This window comes from Lycium barbarum, chromosome 11 (assembly GCF_019175385.1).
Source record: "Lycium barbarum isolate Lr01 chromosome 11, ASM1917538v2, whole genome shotgun sequence".
Classification (NCBI taxonomy): domain Eukaryota; kingdom Viridiplantae; phylum Streptophyta; class Magnoliopsida; order Solanales; family Solanaceae; genus Lycium; species Lycium barbarum.
This window is the reverse complement of record NC_083347.1, coordinates 45,735,521-45,763,055: the sequence shown is the minus strand read 5'-3', so window position 1 is coordinate 45,763,055 and position 27,535 is coordinate 45,735,521. Positions and strand designations below refer to the sequence as shown.

The 27,535-nt window shown below is 37.3% G+C and overlaps 3 protein-coding genes across 4 annotated transcripts; 1 reads left to right on the top strand and 2 right to left on the bottom strand.

Moving 5' to 3' along the window:
* The first annotated feature begins 377 nt into the window (after nt 1–377).
* LOC132616997 (uncharacterized) lies at nt 378–15,200 on the top strand. Of its 2 annotated transcripts, XM_060331834.1 has the most exons (3): nt 378–564; nt 913–974; nt 6,340–8,406. In XM_060331834.1, exon 3 carries the CDS (start codon nt 7,085–7,087, stop codon nt 8,186–8,188), a length of 1,104 nt encoding a protein of 367 aa, XP_060187817.1. In that variant the 5' UTR covers nt 378–564; nt 913–974; nt 6,340–7,084; the 3' UTR covers nt 8,189–8,406. The 2 variants fall into 2 exon arrangements, 1 of the variants encoding a protein (XP_060187817.1); XR_009573525.1 differs by lacking the exon at nt 6,340–8,406 and adding an exon at nt 14,407–15,200 and having other exon boundaries at nt 378–974.
* A 4,513-nt stretch (nt 15,201–19,713) lies between these two features.
* LOC132618238 (cytochrome P450 734A1) lies at nt 19,714–23,795 on the bottom strand. The gene is made up of 4 exons (XM_060333298.1): nt 23,202–23,795; nt 21,769–22,013; nt 20,718–21,078; nt 19,714–20,484 (listed from the first exon to the last, which is right to left on the bottom strand). The coding sequence occupies exons 1-4, from the start codon at nt 23,700–23,702 to the stop codon at nt 20,065–20,067; spliced, it is 1,527 nt and encodes a 508-aa protein (XP_060189281.1). The 5' UTR covers nt 23,703–23,795; the 3' UTR covers nt 19,714–20,064.
* A 1,919-nt stretch (nt 23,796–25,714) lies between these two features.
* LOC132619797 (uncharacterized) lies at nt 25,715–26,487 on the bottom strand. The gene is made up of 3 exons (XM_060334588.1): nt 26,338–26,487; nt 26,092–26,232; nt 25,715–25,975 (listed from the first exon to the last, which is right to left on the bottom strand). The coding sequence occupies exons 1-3, from the start codon at nt 26,485–26,487 to the stop codon at nt 25,715–25,717; spliced, it is 552 nt and encodes a 183-aa protein (XP_060190571.1).
* Nucleotides 26,488–27,535: the final 1,048 nt, after the last annotated feature.

Sequence of the window (27,535 nt, the reverse complement as noted above, 5' to 3'; positions counted from 1 at the left end):
TATTAGCATTGGCATTTTTCCTTTAATCCTATTTATTACTATGTTAATCATTGTTTATTCTATTTTAAAACTAAATACGTATATTAAATTACTTGTATTATAATTTTCATATGTACAAATTTTTGAGAATTAATTAGGACAAAGAAGCATATTTTAATTAGTTCAAAATGAAAAGGAATTAGGATGATTAATTCATCTACATAATATTGGGCCAATTCCCTTCTCCCCCCAAATTAAATCAGCAACCCAACAACTCTAAGCCCAAAAACGTTCAGCCAACTTCCAACCGCCCCAGCCCAAACCCCACCGACCCGGCCCAAGCCCCCTACAACTAAATCTATCCAAATCCCTAGTTCAGTAACTGAACTTAAAAACAAACGAACCAAGCAGCCCCCCTTTTTCCTCCTTCAACCAACAGCCCTAACCAAACCACCAATTCGTCCGTCACCTCACCGCCACCACGCCCATATCCCACAAAATCCGCTACCTACACCCCTCTTCTCCTTCCTCACACTCCATCTATGAAGCTTCAGGCTCCATGTGCAATTTCAGCAGATTTCATGGGTAAGTCCCATCACCCCTTTCACCATCTCATCTGTTGAAAACGTCCATTCCCCCCCCCCCCCCCCCCTCTTTAATTCGAAATTTAAAGGCAAAAAGCCTCTGGAGGAAGTTGTTGAAACCCCCTCAGTGTTTACCTATAAATACAGGCCTTCCTGGGCTGTGTTAGAAAAAGGTTCAAGTGTTGGAAATCCCTCTTGAATAACCCAAAAAAAAAAAATCATCTGTTTTCATCAAGCTTTTTTTCATAAAAAAAAAAAACTTTTTTTACTCTAAGTTGCTGGTCTCAAAAATTCTCTTTTAACTCTAATTTTGTTTTGTCGAATTCTTGGTGGTTCTCGGCTAAACAAGCTCTTCAAGAGGATTCGGAGACCCGACGACGACATTAGCCTCAGTTCGCTGTCACGGAGAAGGTAATCACATTCGTCCTATCTTCGTCTTTAATTTAGTAGAAGTAAAAATGTAGTCTGTCAAGTATTTCTCATCGTTTATTTGGTTTAGTTGGGCTAGATTGTGTTTGCTCGTCGTTTGTTGTAAGTTAGCGTAACATGACTAATCACACTTAGAGGAAATTGTTGGTTCATTCATCTAAGAAGTATGCAATTTTGTTGCTGGGCTAATTTCCTGTTTTAGTCATTCGTCGAAAGCTGCTACGTCCTTATTTTTGGCCTAAAGCATGGCTTATTCCGTTAGTCTTTATCTGTGGGTGGTTTACCGCCTTTCGGGCAAACTGGACAGCATATGTGATGTTTTGAAAACTTAGAAGGGTCAGCTTTGCTAAGTTTTAAGCTCATTTTCTTGTCTTTACGTTCAGCATGCTTACTACTATAAATTAGTGGTCATTTGATTTATCTGTAAACTAGTTTGGGTTTGGGGGGATTAATTGTTGTCTTGTCTCCTCTCTTAGTTTAAAACGGAACTCTTTGATTGGAATTTGTTTTGAATGATGAGCTTTGAAGTTTAAGTTTGAATATCTAGTTTAAAGATAGGTTAAGTTGGGAGCTCTGTCATAGTTCTTCGCCAATTTGGGACTTATCCTATTCTTAGTCTCTTAAGCTTAAATGAGTATGTCTTTCCCAACTTTCTTTTTGTTCTTTTTTTGGACCCAAGTTTGTTTGTTTGTTTGAGTTTATTAGAACTTGTATATAAGCTATGTATCTCTGTTTACTCATTTTTTTAAGTCACTACTCTCCTTTGGAGAATGGTTTAAATTTGGTCTTAAATTGAAGGAGTGTCACTGTTTGTTTTAGCTCGAATAAGCGTCGATAAGGTCCCAAAATATCTCCCTGTTCTGTTGCGTTACGGGATTACTCAAAATATATATATTTGTGGAGTGTTAAAGTGTTTTGCTACTGTTTTGATTAAAAAGCAACTTTTTTTTTTTACTAAGACAGCTACTGTTTTTTTTTAGTTAGAAAGTTGCTGTTTTGACATAAAAAGAAGGCTACAGTTTTTGTTTACTAAAAAGTTACTGTTTTCTAGTCAAAAAGTTACTATTTTAATTAGAGAAAAGGATACTATTTTGATTAAAAAAAAACCCTACTGTTTTGAGTAGGGAAAAGTTACTTGTCTTGAAAGGAAAATTTACCGATTCGTGAAAAATTAAATTCGTCAAATCTGTGTTTGACTTCATCGTTTGGGTTAATTTCTCTGTTTTGCGAGTTGCCCTCGTTATATGGCTAACTAAGTTAGTACTCATCTTCGTCCTCGTCTTACATTTCATTTTCGGGTTATCAAACTGAAAAGAAAACGTAGTGATATTTCTTATTTATTTCGAATGTAATCTTCCTTTCTTGTCTTGGTTCTATTTATCTCGAATCTTTCCGTAATTAGAGTGATTTGGTTTGTTTTAATGTAGGTTGCTGATTTGGAAGTATTATTTTCCCCTTTGTCCTAGCATTTTATCTTTTGTTCTGTTATTCCAAGATTCATGTAGAGTGTCTAGTTGCAATCGTATTAGAGTTAAGTAATTAGTTTAATTTCCCTTCATATGTTAAGTGTGCGTGCTATTTGTCTCAGTTTAAGCTAGATCAGGTTCAATGTTTAAAAATGGAGATTAATGTATGTGTTTAAGATTGTATACTGTTTTGGTTGCTGCCCACTGCTGCTGCGTTTTTTGGGGCCAAAAATTTCCATCATATTAGTTGCTGCCCACTGCTGCTGCGTTTTTTGGGCCAACAAAAAAATTGCTACTCTGCTGCACTTGGTTTCTATTTTGAGAACTAAGGTGTTATGGCTGTGCAGTTCTGAATTTTAATTACTCCTGCCTTTACACTTTGTTGTCTTGCTGCTTGGCCATTACCTACAGTTGGCTTCTATGATCGGTAATGAATTGAGATTAAATGGTTGCTTGGTTTTTGCCATAGCATTTTGGCCTAATAGTTTCACTATTAGGACATGTGCTGCTACATTTTATGGGCTGCTGTTGTATTTGTGATTTGGCCATTGCATCTGATGAATTAAGCTCCTACATATCTTGGTGTTGGAATTGTTGTGCTATAAGGTTACTTGCTGTTCCATTTTGAACCAAGTCATTGTTTTTTTTTTTTTGGCTAAACATAAACCTGCATTGTTGTTGATGTTCTACGTTGTTACTGGTGTGCTTTTGCTGGAATTTGTATTACTGTTACTGCATATAAACGGTTGGAACAGGTGCTGTACCTGAGTTCACATTTGAGACATACACATCTGTTACAATTTAAGGGTTGCTTCCCTTTGGTTGCTACTATACTTGGCTACGGTGTCGGTTATCACTTCGAACAACTGCTGATCTTGAGAACACTTACTATATGCTAGATGCTTGAACTGTCATAATTACTAATGTGATAAAGATAAGTAGCCTGCACTTATTCATGGCCACATCATGATGCCTTACTTGGGGAGAATTGTTGTAGTATGTTGCTACGGTTTTACTATAGAATAGTTGATGTTGGGCTGGAGATAAAATTGTGATACTTGAGCAAGTTCAAAGGTCAAAAACTACTATTCTAAGGTTGTTGGAAAGAGCTGCCTCATGTTGATACTCAAATGCTTACTTTAAATATTTTTCTTATTTTGAACACGATACTACACTTGGGGCCGATGGAAAAAGTATTTAACTTGAGGCCACACTTTTAAAAGAACGGATTTCCATCCTTGATTGAAAGTTCACTGATTTGAACACTTAAAACTTGCATAAAAAGGGAGTGGGGCTGCTATACTCAAGTTCGGGTGCAATTAATATGCTAAATTATTTTTCCCTTATTTGAACCTAGAAAAAATATGCTAAGTATCTCTGGATATATGTTGTTTGGGAATAAGCCAATATGATGTTTTCAAGTCTGAGTAAGCTTTAGTTTAATCAAAATTCTTGTTGTACATTTAGCTTGAAGCGTTTGGTTGTTTGAGTAGCAATTGGGACTACAATGATCTTCTTTAAAACTGATCGTGGTGTTGTGTTTTGAGAATATGACACGAGAAAGCCTTGTCTTACATTTGATTCTTTTATCTAGCTTTCATTAATTAAAGTTATATAGACTTTTTTTTCCTTGTTGAGAATTGTTTCTAATCCTTATCTTTATTTTTATTTTTTTATTTTCTTTTTCACGAGGAACCTTGGGAGCATTTGGAGTTATGGCAACTCCGGATTCTGCCCATATCAGAGAACAGCTAGTTGCAAGATTAATTGCTCGTGTCTAGCGTCCCCGTCTTCCTTCCTCTCCTTAAATTTCGTGTCTTCGTGTTATCATGTCGTGTTATCATGTATATACATGTTTATATTCTTGACTAACATTTTTTATGGATTGTATTTGTAGCACATTTGTTTCTCGCTTGTGTAGGAACTTATGGAAAATAGTTAAGTATAATGGTAAATTTAGTCACTACTTTTCCTCTCCCCTTGGATAATTAATCTTGACTTAGGCGTGTTAGAAATGATAATCGCCCATGTTTTTCATCTTTTGTCTATGCACTGCCAGGTAAAAAATGATTTCCGACTAAAGGAAATTAACTGAAAAAATAATTTTAAAAAAAATCCTTTTTGAGTTAATCGCTCAACATACTAACGTCTCTATTTAAATCAGTTTTAGCAAAAATTAGCGATCTAAATAGGGGTTTCAAAAGGGTAAGATGCATATTTCACGGGCAATCATTTTTATTTAATGCTAACATGAAGGCCCAAATTCTGCAAGTTTAATACAAGGAAACAATATTAGGACCCAAGTATAGTGATCCAAGTATTTTCAAGAACTACAAGGTATATACTCTACTTTATATACAAAGATCCTATTTTACATGTATGTATACTATTTTTACTTTAAATACCTTTAATCATTTTCTCGTCACATGCATACGTATGTACGTTATATTATAAATATTTATCTTTAGTATACATTATATACGACAATCGTATTATACCTCATCTTCTAAAATATACATACGTACTCTTTTGAAAACAATATATATATTCCTAATATATATAATTTTACATCTTGTCTTAATTGCTTTCCTTTATTATGGGTGTACCAACATACTATTTTCATGCGCGCATACCATACCTGTACTATCTTATTTTTTATTAATTTCCTTAGTCGTATTTTCATTATATGTACACATATAGTATTATCGCGTCATCATAACTATTTTTTAAGTATTCACCTAGGATATAGTGATATACTATCACATATGTAGATTATTTTCTTATGAAAATATACATCTCCTTATTCTATATTATACATGTTATTCTTATATAAAATAAATGTAACTCATATTTTCATTAGCATTAACTACTTCCTTTATATATATGCATTTACTCACATAGTTACCATTATATTAAAACCCCCTTTTTTTTTTTATTTCAAATAGTTTTGAGAGAGTAGTTTTTTTTCCGCAATTCTCTAAATAGGTGATAATAAATAATTAAATAATCCCCCTCTAGTATTAATTAAACTAAGTTTAAAGACTGTCCTCGGATAGGCTCTGAGGGATGCCTAATACCTTCCCCTCGAGGTAAATAAAACCCTTACCTAGAATCTCAAAGGTTTCAAAGACTAAAAATGGAGTTTACATTTTTTACAAATGGTTTCCTAATATTTTCTAAAATTAGGTGGCGATTCTGAAAATTTACAAAACCAGAGGAAACATAGTCATAAGTTGTGAACTAGTTTTAACCCGTTAAAAATAGGGCATGACAGAATGGCGACTCTGCTGGGGACCTACTCTAGGTTTTGACTTTAGTAGACTTAGTTTAAGAAGTAGATACTCGAGGGATGTTTGTTTATTTATTTTACCACCTGTTATTTATGAGTTGCTACATTGCTATATTTGAAAGGACGCAAGCCAAAGCCAAACTTGTGCTCCTTATTTGTTTGAGAAAACACTATTTGTTACTACTTTCCTTATAATGTCATTGCACTTTCTATCGAGTCTTTGGCCGTACACTTACACACACTGTGGTTCACGCGAGGTGTTGTCTGACACACCTCCACCCCTTCTTTGGATTCTCTAGTTTCAGAGTCGGTACGATAGTTTACTACGTACCTTCTCGCAGACATTTAGTCCCACTCCGAAATTCTTAGGAAAAAATCTTATTCTAGAAAAAATAAGTCATGTTGCATACACCTTAGGCAGGACAATCCAAGGTATTGTCGCTGCAAATTAGGAATCCACCATTTTGTCAAAGGTTTGAAACCTGAATGACATAACCCTTTATGTGAATTGATGAAATGATCCTTAAGAGACACAAGATGATTTTTTTTTAAACAAACAATACTTATCATAACCTTCACCCTTCTTTTTCAGATGGAAATTAATCAAAACCTGCCAAACATCCAAATGATAGTCTCATCTCCTCACGACCTGCAAACTTGGTGGAGGAACATAAAAGTGGCACACGGAGAGGAAATTCGACAACATCTAGGGTCGTTAATGTCACTAATGGGTATCCAAGCTAACAAAACTCTCACCAAGCTGCCGATAGAATTTTGGGATCCCGCCAGTGTAACCTTCAACTTTTTGGATTTTGAGATAACCCCTACTTTAGAGGAAGTTTGTGGATTCACCGACTTACCATTTGAGGGAAGAATGCCGGTGTTACCATCCTTCATATCGAGAGAGAAATTCTTGCGCATTTTGGGATTTAATGTATACCCGGTCTTGAGGAACGTGGAAAATGATCGAGTGAAGTTTGACTTCCTTTTTCAGAGATTTGGGCGCCGAGAAAGCTTTGATCGATATCGGGATGAGTTTTCGTCTGACCGCGTAAGGTGGGAGAAAATGCGGTCACGAGTCTTCGCTATAGCCCTGTTGGGAGTCTTGGTTTTCCCAAAGAGAGCCTACCGAATCAATATTAACCTTTTGCCACTTGTTATGAATATCTTCTCGGGACCGGATGAATTGACATTGGTCCCTATGATCCTCGCGGAGATGCTCCAAGCTCTATCAGCTTGTTGAAGAGGGCATAACTTTTTCGAGAGGTGTAATCTCTTGCTGCAGTTATGGGCCACGGAACACTTCTATACTCGCCCCCCCCCCCCCCCCCCCAATCATGGATTACTGCATAGATGCTCGCAGCAGAATTCAGAGCCATACGGAAAGAATGAGGTACTGGCCTGAACCTACAGGAGAAGAGGAGTGGCGCGCATTCTTGGTTCCGCTCACGGGAGATGCTATTCAGTGGAAATACCCCTGGCTATCAGGGAGACCTTTGGTAAGAACTGCGAACCTATACTTCGTTGAGTTGATCGGGTTGGACGGGATTCAACCGTATGCGTCTCTTAGGGTCCTGAGGCAGTTTGGAGTTACACAAGATGTCCCAGTCTGGTCCCGCATGGCACTGCATGAAAGTAACTATGATAGGGTGGTTCCAGTAGCACGAGTGAGAATTCTACAAAGAGAATGGCTGAACATGATCACAATTGGTATGGGTGACGAAAGTTGGTGCACACCCGAGTATTACGCCTGGTATAATGTGGGAGGCCTGGCACTTTTGTTAACCGAGGACGGATTCGGTGGGCTCACGGACGATGATGTAGCCGTTTGGCTTGCAGTTGAGATATTGCCTCTCATGAACGTCAATAATGATATGTACAGGCAGGTAGTTCCGGGTTCAGTAAACCATCTGATACAACTGGTAGAAGAGGAAGATCCGATGGAGCCGGAAGATGAGATGGAAGAGGATCCTGAAGAAGAACCGACAGAGCCAGATGAACCGATAGAAGAGGATCCGGAAGAAGATCTAGAGTGGGAATCAGAGCGTAATCTTGTAATGGAGGTAGAGCCGGAGAAATCACCTGAGTACACTCCAGCAGGATATTCAGAGGAGGAACCGGAGGTGCAGTCCGAGTACAGGCCTACAGTACATGGTATAGAGGAGGGACCTGAGTATGATCTGGAGGCAAGTTGGGAGATAGAGACAGACCCAAAGGAAGAACTTGAGTACGACCCAGGGCTTGATTGTGATCCAGCATATGACAGGGATGACAATGACGGCCCGTATGGCCCAATCCCTTTGTACGCCCTCGTGCCCCCTCCCCATTTGCATTTCCATTTCAAATTTTCATCGACCCATTCCTTTTGTATGCCTTTATGGCCACCCCCTTTGTGTTTTATCATTTCAGGTTGCCATAGGCCTATCCTTGTAAGCTCTTGAGCTATCTTTTGCTGGAATGGAAGTTATGTTTGTTCTAAAAAATCACAGAATGTGTCAAAAAGGATCATCATCATCAACTTGTGTGTAATGTAGGCTTACCTCTGGCAAAAAGAGGCTCCACAATTAGGAAACGCTTGTTTGCACGTCAACTTGACGTAATTAGTTGATTAAAAATGTTGCTCTACTTTTTCTAAAGCTTTCCGAACTAACCTTTTTGTTTTCCAACTGTCTTTATTTTAGTTTCATCCCCCCAACAGAGGTTGATTTGTGTTGATATTCAAACTGGCCGAGTCACACTACAATTTGAGGTCTAAGGGAAAGATGACTATCACCAACGAAGTCAACCCAACTGCTAACCTTTCCATAACAAATGAAAATCCAGAAAGCTCGACAGAGAGGATTAATCTGAACGATGAAGAAGAGATCGCTTTGCTAAAGCTACAACTTGACGAACTAAGAGGAGAGCTGCACCAAGTTCGGGACCTGACCCATCTCACTGTGACTGCTTTCCCAAATCCACATCACTTTCCATCTTTGGATTCACCATTCCAGAACACTTCCCTCCATCTACACGCCCACCGCCTATACCCCTTTCCTTTTCCAACCTACCTCCGGTCACTCCCGCGAATGTACCAAATATGCATAAACAAACCCCTTACGTCCCCGACTACACCCATACTTCACAAAACCCAACATCAACCCAAACTACTACTGCACCTACTTACCCCACCGTGCAGCACATACCAGGGGCACACGTTGACACTTCCCGCGAGCAATATGTGCCACCGGTATATGCAGCTGGGGCTCCAACCTTTACCGCTCCTATCACAGTCAGGGTCCCGTTCGAGGTGGATCAATATGTAGAAATGGAGAGAGATGCGAAGATAGGAGAAGATGAATCAATCATTAACCAGCTGCACAGTTTAAAGAAAGAAATGAGGAACATGCGAGTCACTCGGGGAAGTGAGAGTTTGGATTATGATGATCTGTGCATACACCCGGCTATTGGCATGCCATTAGGGTACAAACCTCCTAAGTTCGATATTTTTGATGGGACAGGTGATCCTCATGCACATTTGAGGGCCTACTGCGACAAGTTAGTAGGAGTAGGAAGGAACGAGAAATTGAGGATGAAATTTTTTATTAGAAGTTTGTCAGGAGAGGCGCTCACTTGGTATACTCGCCAAGATCCTCGCAAATGGAGAGACTGGCAGGATATGGCTGGGGACTTCATGAATCGCTTCGGATTCAACACTGGGATCACACCAGACAGGTTTTCTCTGAGCAACATACAAAAGAAGGCGACTGAATTATTCCAGGATTACGCAAGACGTTGGAGAATGGAGGCTGCCCAAGTTATGCCCCCATTGGACGAAAGCGAGCTCAACAAGTATTTCATTCGAGCTCAAGAAGGCATTTACTTTGAAAAAATGATGGGATCAATGGGTCAGAAATTTGCCGATTTGGTCAAGATGGGAGACTTTGGAAGAAGGAATCAAGTCCGGAAAGATTCAATCAATGGCTGCACTACAAGCCGCAAGCAAAGCCATACAGTCAGGTTCCATCAGCGGAATTAAGAAAAAGAAGGAGGACATATCCAATATCACACCTTACTACCGGCGAGGAGAGTCATCTCGCCGATACCCCACAAACCCCCAAATCTTTGCTCATGCCCCTTATGTCCCATACCCAGCTTATAACGCCCAACCACATTACAACCCACCACGAGCCCCCACTTACCAAAACCCTCTAAGACCTTACACCCCTATCCAAGCACCCGTCTACCAAAATAAACCACCATATGCCCCAAGACCTCGCCCAACTCCCGAAGTCAGAAATACCCGAACCTACACCCCTATAGCCGAGCCTTTGGCCCAATTATTTGAAAGGTTGAGGACAGCAGGATTGTTGCAACCAATTGAAGGGAGAATCCCTGACCCAATTCCTCGAAACTTTGATGGGAACAAACGTTGCGCATATCATTCGGGAATTCAGGGATATGACACCGAGGAATGCTTTGGTTTGAAAAATCAGGTTGAAGCTTTAATCAAGAGTGGAGAAATTCAATGTACTACAGCGGCCCCCGAATGTGAACAAAAACCCACTACCAAATCATGGAAATCAGGCGGTTAATATGATATCATGTGATGAGGAATATGACTTGGAGGGAACCATTGTGCCCGTTGGAAACACTGAGGCATTTGTCGCAACATCCCCAACTGCTCCCATCATCACGGTACAGTTGAAGGCGCCGATAAATGTTCAGACATACCAACCAAAATTCGTGGTGACCACTGTTGCAGCAAGAAAGCACGATTATGATTCAGGGGCAGTCCCATGGGACTATCAATTGAAAGGGAAGGCTAAGATGATGGAAACCGCAGTCGCTCATGGAATGACAAGGTCAGGAAGATGTTATGTCCCGGAGGATTTAAACAGGGGAAGTTCAAGAAAAGAGCACCATCAAAGGAGAAACATTACTGATGCCGAGGCAGCAGAATTCTGGAAGAAGATGCAAACCAAAGATTATTCAGTCGAGGAACAGTTGAAGAAGACACCCGCCCAAATATCGATCATGTCCTTGTTGATGAGTTCTGAAGCCCACAGGGATGCTTTAGTTAAGGTGTTGAGTGGAATAAGCATATCGAATGAGACAACGAGTGAAACACTGGCCACAACGATCGGGCAGATGGTCGAAGCAAACAAGATTTCTTTCCGCAATGATGAATTTCCACCAGAAGGAACAGAACACAACAAAGCACTTCACATCACCGTGAGGTGCGGAGATAAGTTTGTATCTAGGGTACTTATCGATGGAGGTTCAGGGTGTAACATTTTCCCTCTCAACACCCTGAGAAGTTTGAAGATGGACACGGGAGAAATGAAAGAAAGTCGTATGAAGGTTCGAGCTTTTGACGGGACACAAAGAGGTGTCATTGGAGAAATCTGTCTACATTTGCAGATCGGGCCCGTGGAGTTCCCGGTTTTTTTTCAAGTGATGGACATATCGTCAACTTAAAACTTGTTGTTAAGAAGACCATGGGTCCACATGGCTGGAGCCGTTCCTTCCACTTTGCATCAGTGTTTGAAATTCAAATGGGGTTGGGAGCAAATCGTAGTTCAGGGGGAACTTAGTCACCCCGTCTATTCTGAACGCTCTATTCCGGTTATTGAAAAGATGGGAGAGTTAGATGGAGCTACCTTTCATGCTGTGGAAATCATGCAAGCTGTAACAATAGATGAGATGGCGGGATCTGATGAAATGAAGATGACAAGCGCGAAAAAGATGGTAGCGTCAGAGATGTTGAAGTACGGCTACCAGCCAAAGTCCGGGTTAGGCCCAAAATCCGATGGCATAATTGAACCAATCCAACTGAAGCAGCAGAAGGGTACTTCGGGGCTCGGGTATGATCCTATGTTTGGAGAAACTAGCGGCACCAAGGGGATCTTTGTACCAGAGCAAGTTCCTGTCCAGGGTCAGATGATTGTGCCGGAGGTTGATGAAGATATCATAGAAGGAATGGAGAACCTGTTCGTGATAATGATCGAGGAGTATTATGGGGAGACTGAATGTCACGACCCGACTCGGGGCCGCGACGAGCACCCGGTGCTAGCCCACCCGGGCACCCTCTTAGCTTACTCTTATACTTACATCTAGATGAGCCACATAATTATACATGCATTTCCATTCATTCGTCAACTAGTCCCATTTGGACAACAACACATTTATATCATCATAGGCATCTATGCCACATCAATGTACATGGGCCAACGTGACCGACAAAATGATATACAAAACATAGGCCGACAAGGCCGGACATGTCTAACCATGTACACGTGACTACGAGCCTCTAAGATGAGTATAACATATCACATGAGCGGGACAGGACCCCGCTATGCCCATAACTATGTACACAAAAGAATAAGTACCCAAAAGCTACGGCTCCGAAAGAAATGGAGCTCTGCTATGCAATCTCTGAATAAGCGGCTATGGATCAAGTCTGTCTCCCTGCACCTGCGGGCATGACGCAGCGTCCACAAACAAAAGGACGTCAGTACGAAGAATGTACTGAGTATGTAAAGCATGAGCAACATCAATAAATAAGCATCGTGAACAACATATGAAATAGCATAGGAGGGGAGACAATAGTATCATCGTCATAGTACTTACCTGCCTTTCGTAGGACTTTCCACTTTTCATACGTATTAGTACACCTACGTCATCATCCGTATTCCATAATAGTACTCGTACCATACTTGTGCTCATATTCGTATACATGTCCTTATTCGTATTCTTATACATAGTCTTATCACATTCATATTCATGTTATATACATAGTCATTTCATATACATAGCATTTACATAGCATACCCGACCTCATAGGATCGGTGTTTCATACATACTTGGCCAACCAAGGCTCAAGATCATACATACCTGGCCCTACCAAGGCGTCAGGGTTATCCGTACCATCTGCAGAGGTGTGCACGTGTTTCGTAATCGTATACATACTTTATACATATTCATATACATATATCCTACCCGGCGTTATAAGCTCGGGGTGTCATTATAGCCCTTCATAGGCACATGTAAGTATAATAGCCCGTAGGCACCCTTAGCATCATTATTATTATCATCGTCATCACTATCATCATCATTTTCGCTACATCTATATCTTATGCTTACTCGTCATATGGGGTGCGTAGTACAATCGTAACATATATCGAGGATCGTGAGCTTATGAGCTCGGAGTGTCAATCATTTGAGTACAACATACTCATATAGAGGATTTAAGAGTTTGGCCAAGGAACCATGCCTTATGAAAGAAGGGTTAGCCTTACATACCTTTTCGTCGGACTATTCTACACTTGCACGCTTCCTTCCAATGCTAGCGTCTATACCTTCATTAATATCATAACGATGGCCATTAGTCATTCACATTATCCACATTATCTAGATTCCTTAATTTGCCTCTAATTCACCCATATTCATGGTCATAACATCCAACTTCGTCCATTCGTCTAAAGTGTCTAGTTCATGATCTTAGTACCATTTATAATGCATTCATATCACAACACGACAACATTTATGATTCAATTCAAATTATTCCTCAAAATGTCACTATTCATCATTCATGACCTACTTGGCCATATTTTCTACAATCCATGTATTTCAACTCTTCAATACCTTAACCATCATGTAAAAATCATGAATCTTACCTTAGAAGTTGTAGGAACAAGCTTTGATTAATAATACTCCACTTTGAGCAAAACCCTACTTTTCCTCCATTTGGATTTCTTGACCTAGATGATCTTTGATGATGTTCTTACTCTTGATTCACCTTGTTTTATGTTGTTGATCCTTAAATATCCTTGAAAACCTGTATAATAAATGTAGAGAGAGGTTTTAGAGAGAAGTGGTGTAATGTTGTAATGAATTAAAACAAGTGTTGGTCCATTTATTTAATGACTTGCAAAATCTGAACTGAAGTGCACAGTGGTCGTCCATGGGGGTTTACGGTCCGTATTCCAGTTTACGGACCGTCCTTCGTGGTCGTCTTTAACCATATTCAGAACCAGAAACTTAAGGCTCCAACATGGTGATTTACGACCATGGTTTACGTGCCGTAAATCACTTTACGGTCCGTCCTCCAGGTCGTATTTAGTCATTTCCTCGACTGGCAGAAAGTTGAAGTTTTTGCATGCCAATTTACGACTGCCAGTTTACGGACCGTATTCCATTTTACGGTCCGTATTTTGCACTTTACGACCACTGGGCAGTTTTGCCAACTTTCAACTTTTCACATTTCTCGACTTTTCATTCTAATCATTCTCGTCCATTTACGCACATTGCTCATGAAACATTATACACTCGCACTCCTCGCACACATCACTAGTTCGTTTACTTGCGTACCAACGGGAAATTTTTCGAGGTGTAACACTGAAGCAGATGCCGAGACATCGACTATTCGTGATGCCGAACCAGGAGAGATCTTTCAGAATTGGACTGTCAGCCCATCCTTGGTTCGCCGGGAGTCTTGGTAGTGTGGAATTGTAGTTTGTTTTCAAAATAGCATGATCAATTGAGGCTTGAATCATGCCTGCGCTCTTTTGTCATCCGCCTCTTTCTTTAAAAGCATTGAATGCTTCTTTAATGAAAATGCATTTTTATTTTTCTATTAAAATACCATATCTTACTTATACTCGCTTTTCTTTTTCAGCACTCAAACTAGTAAACATATTCATTCTATGATTATGACATGTAACGAAACTGTTGAGCAAAGTACAAACGGCGAACAAGATTACGAGGAATACGACGAAAGCATGATGCCTGAGAATCTTCCGCAAGAGATCGAGCAACCCGAGAATTAAAAGAAACCGAACTTGGAAGAAACTGAGATAGTTAATTTAGGAGACGACGAGACAGTGAAGGAAACCCGGATCAGCATACACTTAGAAGCTGAACGGAAGCAAGAACTGTTGGAATTGCTTAAGCAGTATGTCGACATATTTGCTTGGTCCTACGACGACATGCCCGGGCTGAGCACTGACATCGTCTCTCATAGGCTACCAACTGATCCCACCCGCCCGCCGATCAAGCAAAAGCCAAGGAAGTTCAAGCCCGATTTGAGTTTAACGATCAAAGAGGAAGTCACTAAGCAGATTGAAGCAAATGTCGTAAGGGTTACAAACTACCCTTCCTGGTTGGCCAACATTGTGCCCGTTCCCAAGAAGGATGGAAAAATCAGGATATGTGTGGATTATCAGGATCTCAACAAAGCTAGTCCTAAGGATGACTTCCCCCTTCCAAACATCCACATACTCATCGATAACTGTGCAAAACATGAGTTGCAATCATTTGTCGATTGCTTTGAAGGATATCATCAGATTTTGATGCATGAGGATAATGCAGAAAAGACGGCATTTACCACTCCATGGGGAATGGCAATGAATGATGCAATTTAATTAAGTTTTTTTTTTTTTTTTTTTTTTTTTTTTGTATGAATGCTGCCATTTTGACTAGCTTTTGATTAGTTATTAATGAACAAGTTTAAGTATTCGTAAAGAACTTCAAGCTAATGTCACCGAGCCTTCAAACGAAAATGGCGTTCGAGCACTTTTCAACTACTAAAACGGCCATCCGAACTTTTGTGTATCCTTGATGTATTGATCCTACCTTATTAATCGCACAAAAATAAGTAGGGTTCTATATAAAATATTAAAGTTTCGGGGTCCCGAAACATGATTAATCTATGGTCAAAGTACGTTAAAAAGTGTAATGGAAGAAGGGTTAACCAAAAGGGCCGGAAAAAAAAAAGGAGAGACACTATAGCACAGTAAATTACTGCGCTAAAGGTAGTTTGGTAACATTTTTTTTTGTTGGGGTATTTTGGTTCAAAATATTTTTTGGGTGGGCATTTTGGTTCCGGACTCCATTTCATCGGGCAAAAAGGTTGAAAACAAAATATGGGCGGTTCTTATGTCGAACAATGATAAAAAGTACACCTAATAAAGCAGTCAAATACAATATTGTGAAGGCATGAAAATTATACAATTCCGAAATTACCCTTGGAATGATGTCGACGATCCTGCTTCTGAAACTCATGTTTCTATACAGCAGAGATTACCAAAAAAACTATGTTAATTACCTCATATAGCCTTTTTTCAGCATTTAAATCAACTCCTTTATTAGAAGCTTGGTCCCCACTCTCATTTTCCCTCTTCCACGTAATTCTTTTTAATTCCCAACCCCTTCGTTCTTCTTCTTTTTTTCTTCTTTATATCTCCTGTTTGTCTTTCTTTTACTAAAATCTCTTTCTTCCAAAAGCTTCATTTATAATTGAGGGAGAAATTTGAAGAAGTTTTTGTGTTTTTTTTTTTTTTTCTCTTCTTCTTTCATCTCCTCTATTATTAGACAATAAATTATATATTTAGCCCGTTAGCTTTTAAAAATAATAAAAAGAAGTTAACCGTTGAATTTATTTATTATATTTGTTTAGTGTAACTATTTACAATAATGCAAGTTCCCCTAAAAAGTAATACTCGTCAAACCTTCAGGAACTTTAATAGTGATTTTCGTCATTATTCATTTTATCTTTCTGAAACCAAAATACTTAATTAGACTTAAATTTTGAACTTTCTTCTATTTTCCAATAGATTTGTTTTCCCATTAAATTAACATTAGATTCAACGGTCACGTTTTCTCTCTTCGTTTGTTTTTTTTTTTTTTTTTAATTCCTTGTCTTGTGTTTATTCAATGAAAATTTCAGTTGAGTTTTTTCTTGTTTCATAGCTAATGGAAAATGCGAGTTATTCCATTAATGGTGCTCTCTTGTATAATAATGTATAACAATTTGTATATGTACTGTCTAATAGTGTATAAGAATGTATATGTAATGTATAATAGTGTATAAGGATATATATGTAACATTACAAAAGAAGTTGAGCAACTAATTATATATATCTATACATTACATACATTTTTTTGCGCGGATTGTCCTTCTATTGGGGTGGTCTTTAATTTTTCGAAAAAGGCTCAAATATGTCATCGAACTATCGAAAATGGCTCATTTATGCCACTCGTCAATAGTTTGGCTCATTTATGCTATCGCCGTTATCAAAATGGCTCATTCATGCCATTTTTCATTAATTTGGGTCGGATTTTTTTTTTTAATTTGAGATTTAAAATTGCGCTGGTTTAATTAAACAACGTGGACCTCTAATTGGAGGCCACGTGTCATATCTAATATTGTAAAACGGGTGTTAATGAAAATGGCATGAATGAGGCGATGACATAGATGAGTCATTTTGGTAATGACGATGGCATAAATGAGCCAAACTATTGACGAGTGGCATAAATGAGACATTTGTGATAATTCAATGGAATATTTGAGTCTTTTCCGTTAATTTTTGCCCCTCAAATTGCTGGTCTTTAATTTTTTCCCTTCGCTTAAAAAGGTGGCCGAAAATACCCCGAAGTTCTGGGTTCGAATCCCTGCTCAGTAAAAAAAAAAACAAATCGCAAGGCAAGGCTTTTGCAATAAGTTTGCCTTAAGGCATAACTAAAAGTCTGGCTTATAAGACAAAGTTTGCCGTCTCCGGTAGACTTTTAGTTATGCCTTAAGGCAAAGTCTGCCGTCTCCGGTATAGGTTCTATGTAACTTCGCCCGAATAGGCATAGGTTCATAGAAACCTATGCCTTACGAAATTATTATTATTTTTTACTCTGCTGGGTTTCGAACCCAGAACCTCAGGGTATTTTCGGCCACATTTTTAAGCGAAGGACAAAAATTAAAGCTCAGCGAATTGAGGGGCAACAATTAAAGACCAGTCCGTATGAAGGACAATCGTGCAAATTGCCCCATTACATATTGATGCACTGATGATACAATGGACTATATTGAGTGCAAACTAAATGTATGGGCTGTATATATATGGGTTATTTCCCCTAAAATATATGGTTATCGGACAGTGCACGTTATGTGCTTGGTGGATTAAGTGAGACATCGAGTGTAGGTTTAACATGATAAGACTCTTAAAGGAAAGGCCCATTTGGGTTTTTAGCAGTCAAGTTCTCTGTGTAACCCTTATAATTAACACACCTTTTGTCTTTTTTTTTTATTTTTTATACACAACTATAGAGTGACGAGAAATTTGTGATAGCTTCGAACCCAAAAAAATATGTGATAGCTGTCCTATTAATGATATCATCGTGACAAAAAACACATCCTCCTTAATAATCTTTACGTATTTTATATTCTATCATGTTAAAGGAGTGATCTGAGAAGCTGACACTGAAAAGTAGAATTGGTGAACAATCATGATATGAGTGTGTTAGTTGGTTTTGAATGAATAGAATTGCCTCACCAAAAAATTGATTCAACTGGATGAATCAACTAGAGTAAAGTTAAAATTGTTTTTTTTTTTTTTTGATTGGTAAAGTTAAAATTGTTTTACCTTAAAACCCAGAATCTGGCTGCTAGCGGGCATTAATTTGCTTGTCCAAAAGACTCCTGGGAAACTATACATACATACTACTCTTTTACTGATGATTAGGGCTGTTCACGGTTTTGGTTAAAATCAAAACCAAATCAAAAATTTAACCAAATCGAATAAAAAAATCGATATTTGGTTTGGTTTGATTTGATTTGGTTTTAAATTTTAAAAACCGATAATATTTGGTTTGGTTATGGTTATATTAAAAAATAACCGAATAAATAACCGAACCAAACCGATAAATTATATACATAAATTTTATAATTATTTATATGTATAATATTAGTTTTTCATAAATAATTATAAATATTTTATACATTTTAATCATTAATTTTCATTTTTGATCTACTTATTTCACATGATTGTTTAAGGCCCATGTTTTTAAGAATATGTCCAAGCCCATGTCTTTAGTCTTTTAACTCTTTAAGTATTAAGTGTAAACTTACTAACAGAAGCTCGTGTTAGAGTTTAATGTCTTTAACTTAAATTTTTAGCCTTTCTTTATCAGCCATTTAATTTTATGTTGTTTTTTTTTTTTTTTTTTTCGAATTTATACCCTTTTGTTTTTGTCTGAATGAGTTCTAAACTTCTAATACTTTTCATATGAAAAGGACAGAGGTTATAGATTTGGAGGTTCTATAGAAGATACTTCAGTAACATCAGCATTTGCTGCAATTCAAGCACATGGTAATGCCCTAATACTTCTTCCGTGGGTAATCCTCCTAAAAAGCAGAAAAGAACAACTCCTTATAGTTGAGACCCTAGCCTTTGGGATAATGATAGAAAAACATCTGAAGTTTTGGATCATTATAGAATTTTTTTTTAATAAAATGGGAGAATTGAGGGCAAAATGCAAGTACTGCCCCAAAGTTTGAGATCATTACACAAAGTTTTTTTATTTCATATATTTTCATTTTAATTTTAGGTAGTCTTTATGTTTAATTAATATGTATGTTTATAACAACAACTAAAAGCTCCTATGCTCTACTTTATTTCCAGATATGTGTATTAAGATGACAAAAATGGTGCAGCCACTACTTAGTTAGTTTTTAGCTCTATATGTAATAGTTTAGCAACTTTGAGTAACTTGAATACGACACTATCACTAATAGTGAAAATGTTTCTATGATGTATGTTCCACCTTAGAAGATAAATAAAAGTTATCGTTTGAACAAAAAAAAAAAGACATGTCTTTTTCAACTTTTTAATATTTTACTGATAAGTCTCTGTTAGTCATAAATCGAAAAATCCAACCAAACCGACAATAACCAAACCGGTGGTTATTATTTTATTTGGTTTGGTTATGGTTTCAGACATTTAAAAACCGACTAAATTGATTTGGTTATGATTTTAATCAATAACCGAACCATGAACACCCCTACTGATGATTACAAACTCACTTGCTACTACCCCGTAAATTTAGAAATTCTGAATTTTTTCAAAATTTCCCATCGTAACTATAGAGTGGAGGAATGCACTAGTTGACTATCATACCAAACTATTGATCAACCAAATAAAAGCGCAACCAATGGTTTATTCTAGTTGACTATCATACCATACTGATAATTTACAAAGTGTAAACACCGACTATACGAGTCAATGGTATATAAGAAAACTATATACATCCACATTAAAAGAAGCAAATATGTTTAACTCAAGGTCCCAGCAACACAATTTTGAAGCTCCTCATAAAAGTCTCTTTCTGGTATGAAATTCAGTACATATTAGTACATTCTTTGTTGGCTGTTATCATGTCCTGTGAGTTTGTAGTCCTCATAATGCACACAAGAATAAAAAGTCAGTCAGCACTAGTTATTCTGTAGCAAGCATTTATTTTCAGGATTTTGTTTCCGGACAACCCTGGCGTTTTCTCAAGCAAATACTCAAAAAGAAATCTTGCTAAAGAGTATTTGAGCACCATACTGAGGCTGTAAGGTCATAGCCTGCATCGGGGCATGGATGTATGATGGGGAAATGCAAAAAGAACATTGCTGAATGATCATTACCAGGACCACTTTAGCTTCAACAAGAGCTAAGTTTTGGCCCACGCAGATTCTGGGGCCTAATCCAAATGGGAAAAATGAGGCTAAATGTTTCCGCGACTCAGAAAATCTCAACGGGTTGAATTCATGGGCATCATCTCCCCAGATCACCTTGTCATGATGGACAGCAGTCATGGCCAAATAGAACTGTGTGTTCCCTGGAATGTCAAGGTTTCCTAACTTGACTTTCTTGGATGCTTGCCTCATCAACATCACTGCTGGCGGGTAAAGACGAAGTGTTTCATTCAATATCATGCTCACCTGCCAATCGGACATAAAAATACATCATGTCATCTTATTGCGAGAAAATAGGGATACTATGCACTATCTTTGCGGGTACCATGAATGCATAATGAGGTTGTTCATCACTAAAGCGGTTTCTTAAAGCATGTTAGTCCTTTGTATCATACTTGAGACAAATGATAAGTACAATACAAGGCTTGTCATGAGACTGTTAAGGAGAGTATAGAATCTGCAATAACAGCTGAACTTACAATCTTGAGATCAGCTATATTCTCTGCAGTAGGAATCCCATTTCTGCACACACGAACGACTTCTTCCCGCGCCTTGCTTTGCCATTCTTGATGCAACGCCAACAGAAGAAAAGCCCATGTCAGAAAATTAGCAGTTGTTTCCTTTCCTGCAAAGTAGAATGTTTTGCATTCGTCTACAACCTCCTCTATATCCAGTTTCTCCTCTTTGTCATCCTGATTCTTGATTGGATTCATCAACAAAGAAAGCAGGCTCTTTGAATTGTTTTCTGTTCTGCTGCCATTGCTTATCAACATCCTTATTGCATCTCGAGTTTCCTTCTCCAGTCTACTCCTCAATCTGTTCTTCTTGGTGGATAAAAATCTGTATCCAGTTCATCGTTAGATGTCCAGAAGAAAGAAATGGCATGATTTACTTTGAAAATAATGAAGCAAGTAAATTGCTCTAGGATGATGAAGCCATATTTTCGAAGAAGGGGGTAACAAGACTCAGCCATTTCAACTCAACAGAGACAGTAAGTTGGCTTAGACATGAACGTTTAGTTTCATCTCATGTGCCAAATTAGAGCTTAGTAATATTCTTTCTGGCAATGCCGCAATCTCTAAGTGCCTAGCAATATAGTGGTAAAGATGCTTTTTTTGATGGGTAGCAATATAGCGGTAAACATCACTTTGCATAAGGCAATTGCAGGAGTCAAAGGGGCATTTCAAATGGAGTTCTTCTGAAAAGGTTATAGTGGACACTTTGAATAGCAAAAACAATCAATCCAGTGGTATTAAAAGATACAATGGACTATTTACAAAAACATATCTTATCTTCTCACTTGTTTTTCCCTCTGGCTTTTACATGGTAGTTCTCTTTAGAACAGAAATTGCAAGAAGGGAGGGAAAAAAAATCAACAGTAAAGAATGAGATGCATTTGCATTTGTTTGCTCCTAACCTTTACCGGTACCATTCATAAAAAGAAAAAGTGTTAACATAAAAGAAACGGATGCATATAAGTTTGGTATTCAACAAAATCGATGCATCACACTATGTGATAACGAAATGCACCTGAATCCAGGAATATAAACACTTCGTATGGACTCTAAAACAAGGCTCACTTGCTGGTCTTGTAATTCAAAAATACGCTTGCCCTCCTCAAAACTGCTTCCAAAAGCCGTCCTAGAAATGATATCTGCTGAAAGGTTGTGAAATTCCTTGTGTACGTCTATCTCAAACTGGTCTCTTGCACTTCTTACCTCTTCCCACTTCTCCAACAACTTTGTTGTGCTATCAACCATTTCAGAAATCCAACCCTGAGAATATATGAACACATGTCAATTGATCAATCAGCTTGAGCTTACATCAATTTGTCAAACCATGACAAAATTCTAGAAAACCAACCCCTGAGACATATACTTGACCTTTAGGAGAATCATTTAGCTACTACACTTACACAATGCAGTGCACTCATTTTCCCAGTATAGATCACAATACAGAAACACCCTTCGTGAGACTGGCTAGATATGTTGAAAAAAAATTAAAATGTACATATAGTGTACTGCGTCCACGCCAAACCTACTGCTTTTAAATTCTGGATATATTTCTGAATAGTGAATGCATTGTCTTGTTTCTGTTACTATACTCTTCTTTTATTCCCCCATTTCTCTCTGCTTAAACAACAATACTATGGACATTTACATTTTTTTCCTATTCCTTATTGTTTCTTCATATGTTCGTACTTCACCAACCAATCAACCTCCTGCCACAATTTTTTTACCTGAAAGCAGAAAACTATCAAGTGGATCTCCCCAGGAATAAAGATGAATAACAGTTGCACAACAGGATCTACTTTCATCTACTGAATAAGCTTTTAAAAGCTATTCCCTTTTATCTGTTTCAATTTCTAAGACACTACAATTTTCTCAAAATGTTTGATACCGTTTTTTCCTATAAACTTTCATTCTAAACTATATTTGATGTGATATTTTCTCATTCAACGTAATTTTTCAACCATTACTTAGAGATTTCTTTCATTGCAACTATAAGTCAAACTAACATTCTATGCTTCATGTCCAATCAAATCCTGCCAAATAAAATAGACTAGTTGACAGAAATTTTGCAACTCTTAGGTAATGATCCATATAAAGTGACATTAGTAGTATGTAAAATAAAGCATTTTAGCACCCCAAGCGTGTGACCTAGTGGTCAATGAAGTGGGTTAAGAACCATAGAGTCATAAGGTTCAAATCTCAGCTGAGGCAAAAAACACTAGCTAATTTCTTCCCATCTGTCCAAGCCTGGTGGACAGAGTTACCTGATAGCTATTATGTGGAAGCTAGCAGGTATCCTGTGGAATTTGTCGAGGTGTGCGCACCGTCACCACGGTTATAATAAAAAGCATTTTACCAGGTAAAAATTCAAAATAGAAAGGAGTGAGTTAATACTTGCAAGAAACAACCGAACTAGATTAGGCAAAGAAGCATTAATTACAAAATGAGTACCTTTACTATCTCCATGTTAAAGGCCGGGTTGGTGATCCTTCTATGAATAGCCCATTTGCGACCATCTAACCTAACAAGCCCATCTCCAAAGAGAAGCTTTGACAAAGGGTTATGTTTGACTTTCTCAAAAGAACCACAGGTGTTGAGCAAAATCTGCTTGATGAGCTTTGGGTCAGCAATAGCAAGCCTAGGTGTAGGACCAAACCAGTAAAGGAAATTCTTGCCATACAGCGTTGACCAATTATAGTAGTGTGGCATCACACGTGAAACTACTATATCATGATGATGACTGAAACAAGTTGTCTTTGATTCAGCTTCTGCTATCACTACTCTTCTGATACTTGCTGTGTTCTTGAAAATTGGACTGTAACTTGGTCCTTCTAGACCTTGTTTCTTGAAGTGATGTTGAACTTTTAGAGGGACCCATATGATTTTGTAAGCCAGTTTGAAAATGAAGAAGGAAATGAAGAGTAGTGGAAGGAAGAAGATCACTGTCACCATGAAAATGGAAATTCTTTGAGCTGAAAAGAGTAACTTCTCAACACAGGCACTGTGTGTGTGTGTGTGTGGGTGGCTGTGTGAGAAAAAATGACAGGTTTTATTATGGATATTCACTCCGATTCAAATAAAAGGGTCTTTACTTATTAAATCAACAAAGAATTAATCTAATTTTTTTAAATTTATACTTATTAAGTGTTAAGTGACCAAATCTTAATTCTTATTTAATAAGGGACATTGTAATCAAATTATCTATTTTTTATCGTAAGAGTTGACATTTTCTTCAGGGTGTGCAAACACTAAGTGGGCATTCTTTTTTAAGCGGAGGAAGTATTGATTAATCAGTACTCAGATTTTTCTCAATTTGATACTTAAAATGACATATTTTTATATTTAGTATTTACTCCATTTCAATTTATGTGGTATAATTTGACTAGATATGGAGTTTAAGAAATAAAGAAAGACTTTTGAAATCTGTAGCCTAAAACAAGCCATAAATATTTATGTGACTTTAAATCATTTTATTAAGAATAAATGAGAAAGTTTAAGTTAATTTTTTTTTAAATATATAAATGCATCATTCTTTTTTGATAGACTAAAAAGGAATTTGGGACAGAGGACTGAGGAGTAATAATTTATCTTTGAACTTCTCCTTTTACTCTTAAATACATGACTTATGATCACATAAATATTTATGACTTGTTTTAAACCACAAATTCTTTTTATTCATAAACTCAATGCCCAGTAATACCTTCATGTAAATTGACGAGGGAGTACGTCTTAATACTCTTTTAAATAGATTTAACTTAAATGGTTTTGATTTTGATAGAAACCGAATCAAACCCCATGCATGATCACCTGTGAGGCTCGAACATAGTATAATTTTTATATGAGCACTCTCTTACAACAGGCTATTTACTCTATTTTCTAATTATTTTATTGTTAAATTTCCTATAACTAATCGCTTATTGTAGTAAATTAACCGAAGGTGTAAAATAGTTATACATTAACTGTGCACAAAATTGATTTTAAGTATACAAATTTCTATATTCACTTTCTTTATTTGAATTTTTTTAATTCATATGGTGAAATATCTTCCTCTTAGACTCACTAGGTGTCATATAACACATATTTAAGTGAACAAGTACATTTTAGATGATTCATTTAGGATTAATGGTTTTCTGCTAACTAATATTATAATTATGGTGGCATTGAAAATTGGGGAAAGCAGGTATGCATCTTGCTCACTGTTGGCAAGATAAGCTAAGTAATTGAATAAAATGGCATGGGCGACCGTGACTACTTGATTCGCAAAGATTTTCTTTCGTTATCCAACTCTAGCTCACAATATATAACTATTGGATATTGAGAAAATGATCAAAATGGTCCTTAACGTAGGGCTTTGGTTATATAAGGTCAAATTAAGTATTAACTGAAACCAACAAGCCTACTATACATATTTGAGTCCGCAACTTAAATAACTCAAAAAGTGTCAAAAGGCACCAAAATACTTCATTAAAAAAAAAAGTAACCAAAGTACCTTTTGTGACCAAAGTGTAAATTCGCACTAATTTAGTGTGCAATACCTCATTTCTAAAACTGCCAACCCTTTATTCAAAAAAATAGTTTTGAAATCCACGTTTTTTCCGTACTTTGACCAAAGATTAGTCATGTTTAAAAACGCCGGAATATCAATATTATATATAGAACCTTGTATCTTTTTCTGCCATCAATAATGTAGGCTCAACGCATCAAGTATACCTGTACGTTTGGATAGTCGTTTTAGGGGCTTTAAAGTGTCCCGAAGTAAGTTTTGTTTGTCTGGAAACTTGTATCTTTAAGTTTAAGTGTTTTATTTTATAGGGTTTTGATTAATTTAGGACGTTGCACGAGTTATTATTAAACGACAATAAAAACTAAGATAACTAATTATCATTAAGAAAATAATACCCAAAAAAAATATAATATTAACATAAAATGTACATTTTATTTACAAATACACAATCTCCATCCCCCTAGGTCTCACATATGGGAGGCTTTAGAATAACCTTAGGCCTAAGGCGAACCCCACCACCCCCACCACTCTCACCATCATCTCCATCCCCCCTCTTCCTCTTAATATGTACATGTTGTATAGCGTGATCATCCTGCGTTTCCTTCCTAGGGGGCTTGTTCAAAACATGCCTCCTATGGGAGACGACGGTAGCCGAAATGTGAGCCTCAAGAGATGGCTCAATCTCAACAGGAGACGGGTTCACAAACGCATAAGAATGAACCTGAAATAACATATAAACAATTTAGTTTAGATTTATGCTAAACTAAATATGGAATAACATATAAACAATTAATAAATACATTATTTTATTGTAAAAAATCAAATCTGTGTGTCGACGGGCTCCTGAGATGGATGCCTAGAGGGCTCCTTAGGGGGCTCATGAGCTGGCTCCTCAGCGGACTCCTGAGTGGGCCTCGGAGTCGGAGATGTAGATGGTGCTGGAGCAGGAGACGGGTCTACAGGCGCAGAAGAATGAACCTGAAATAACATATAAACAATATAGTTTAGTTTCATGCTAAACTAAACATAAAAGAATATATAAACAATTAATTTAATACATTATTTAATTGTAACAAATCAAACTTGTGTGTTGACGGGCTCCTGAGATGGCTCCTCAGCGGTCGCCTGAGTGGGCCCCGGAGTCGGAGACATGTCGAACTCCTCGAATAAGAAATCGAAGTCCAGCACCGTGCCACCCTGTAGATCACGAGCTGGCCGCTTACCTTGTGTCATACCCCCTTTTTAACCTGGTTGAAGCGGAGTACAACATATTGGAGATTCCTATTTTGTTTATTTTAAGGAGTCGCCACCTAATTAATTTAACGGTGAATTAGGACACCTAGATGTTAACTAAGGTAAAGTTAAAACTAAACCTCCGTTAATAGTCTGCTTAACCAATGTGGTTCTAGGTAAGGGCTCTATATTATCCTAAAGGGAAGGGGTTAGGCATCCTTTAGAATCCGTTAACTACGGTTGTCCGGCCAAACTTAGGTTAATCAATTAAGGCTAAATATAAAAATGGCTTGCAAGTATTGCTGAGGTTTTAAAGAAAAAATAATGTTAGTTAAGATTTATGGAAAATATAATAATTTGTACAAAAGAAGACTTTAAACGCTACTTTAAAATAAGACTTATAAATAGGAAAATATAATAATTTGCCCATAAATAATAGCTTTTGAGAAAAAGATTTAGCAATTTTGAACTTTGAATAAATTATGTTATATGAATGTGGCAATGTAGAAAAAATCTAGGCTTATAAATAGGATTCAAAAGGAAGTGAGTTTTCTTCGCCTTTTTATTATTTCTTATTAATTATGCTTAGCTAAAAATATGCATGATTGATTCAAACTTAAAAGAGTTAGCTATAAAATATACTTGAGTCCATACTTGCGTATTAGTGACGTTTGAAACGTTTATGATAAAAATATGATTCCCTTTACTTAAAATATATAGTCATGCCATTTTGCAAATCGACTATTCCAAAATAAAAAAAAAAACGTGAAAAGAAGAGAATAACTTATGAAATTAATTGTTAGTCTTCCTTAAACTAAACTACCCATTACTAAAACTAAACCTACTAATTCATTAGGATTCATCTAGGTGAAGAAAATAAAATAAGATAAGGTTAGTCATACAAAGAAAATAAAAAATATACAACACTAAAATAAAGTAGAGGGGAAGAAAATTGAATGGATCTGGCCCATTTTCCAGGCCCAACTGCTGCGCACTATTCATGCTATTAGGCTTTGGCCCAATAAATTTTTATATGTTACTGCTGCGG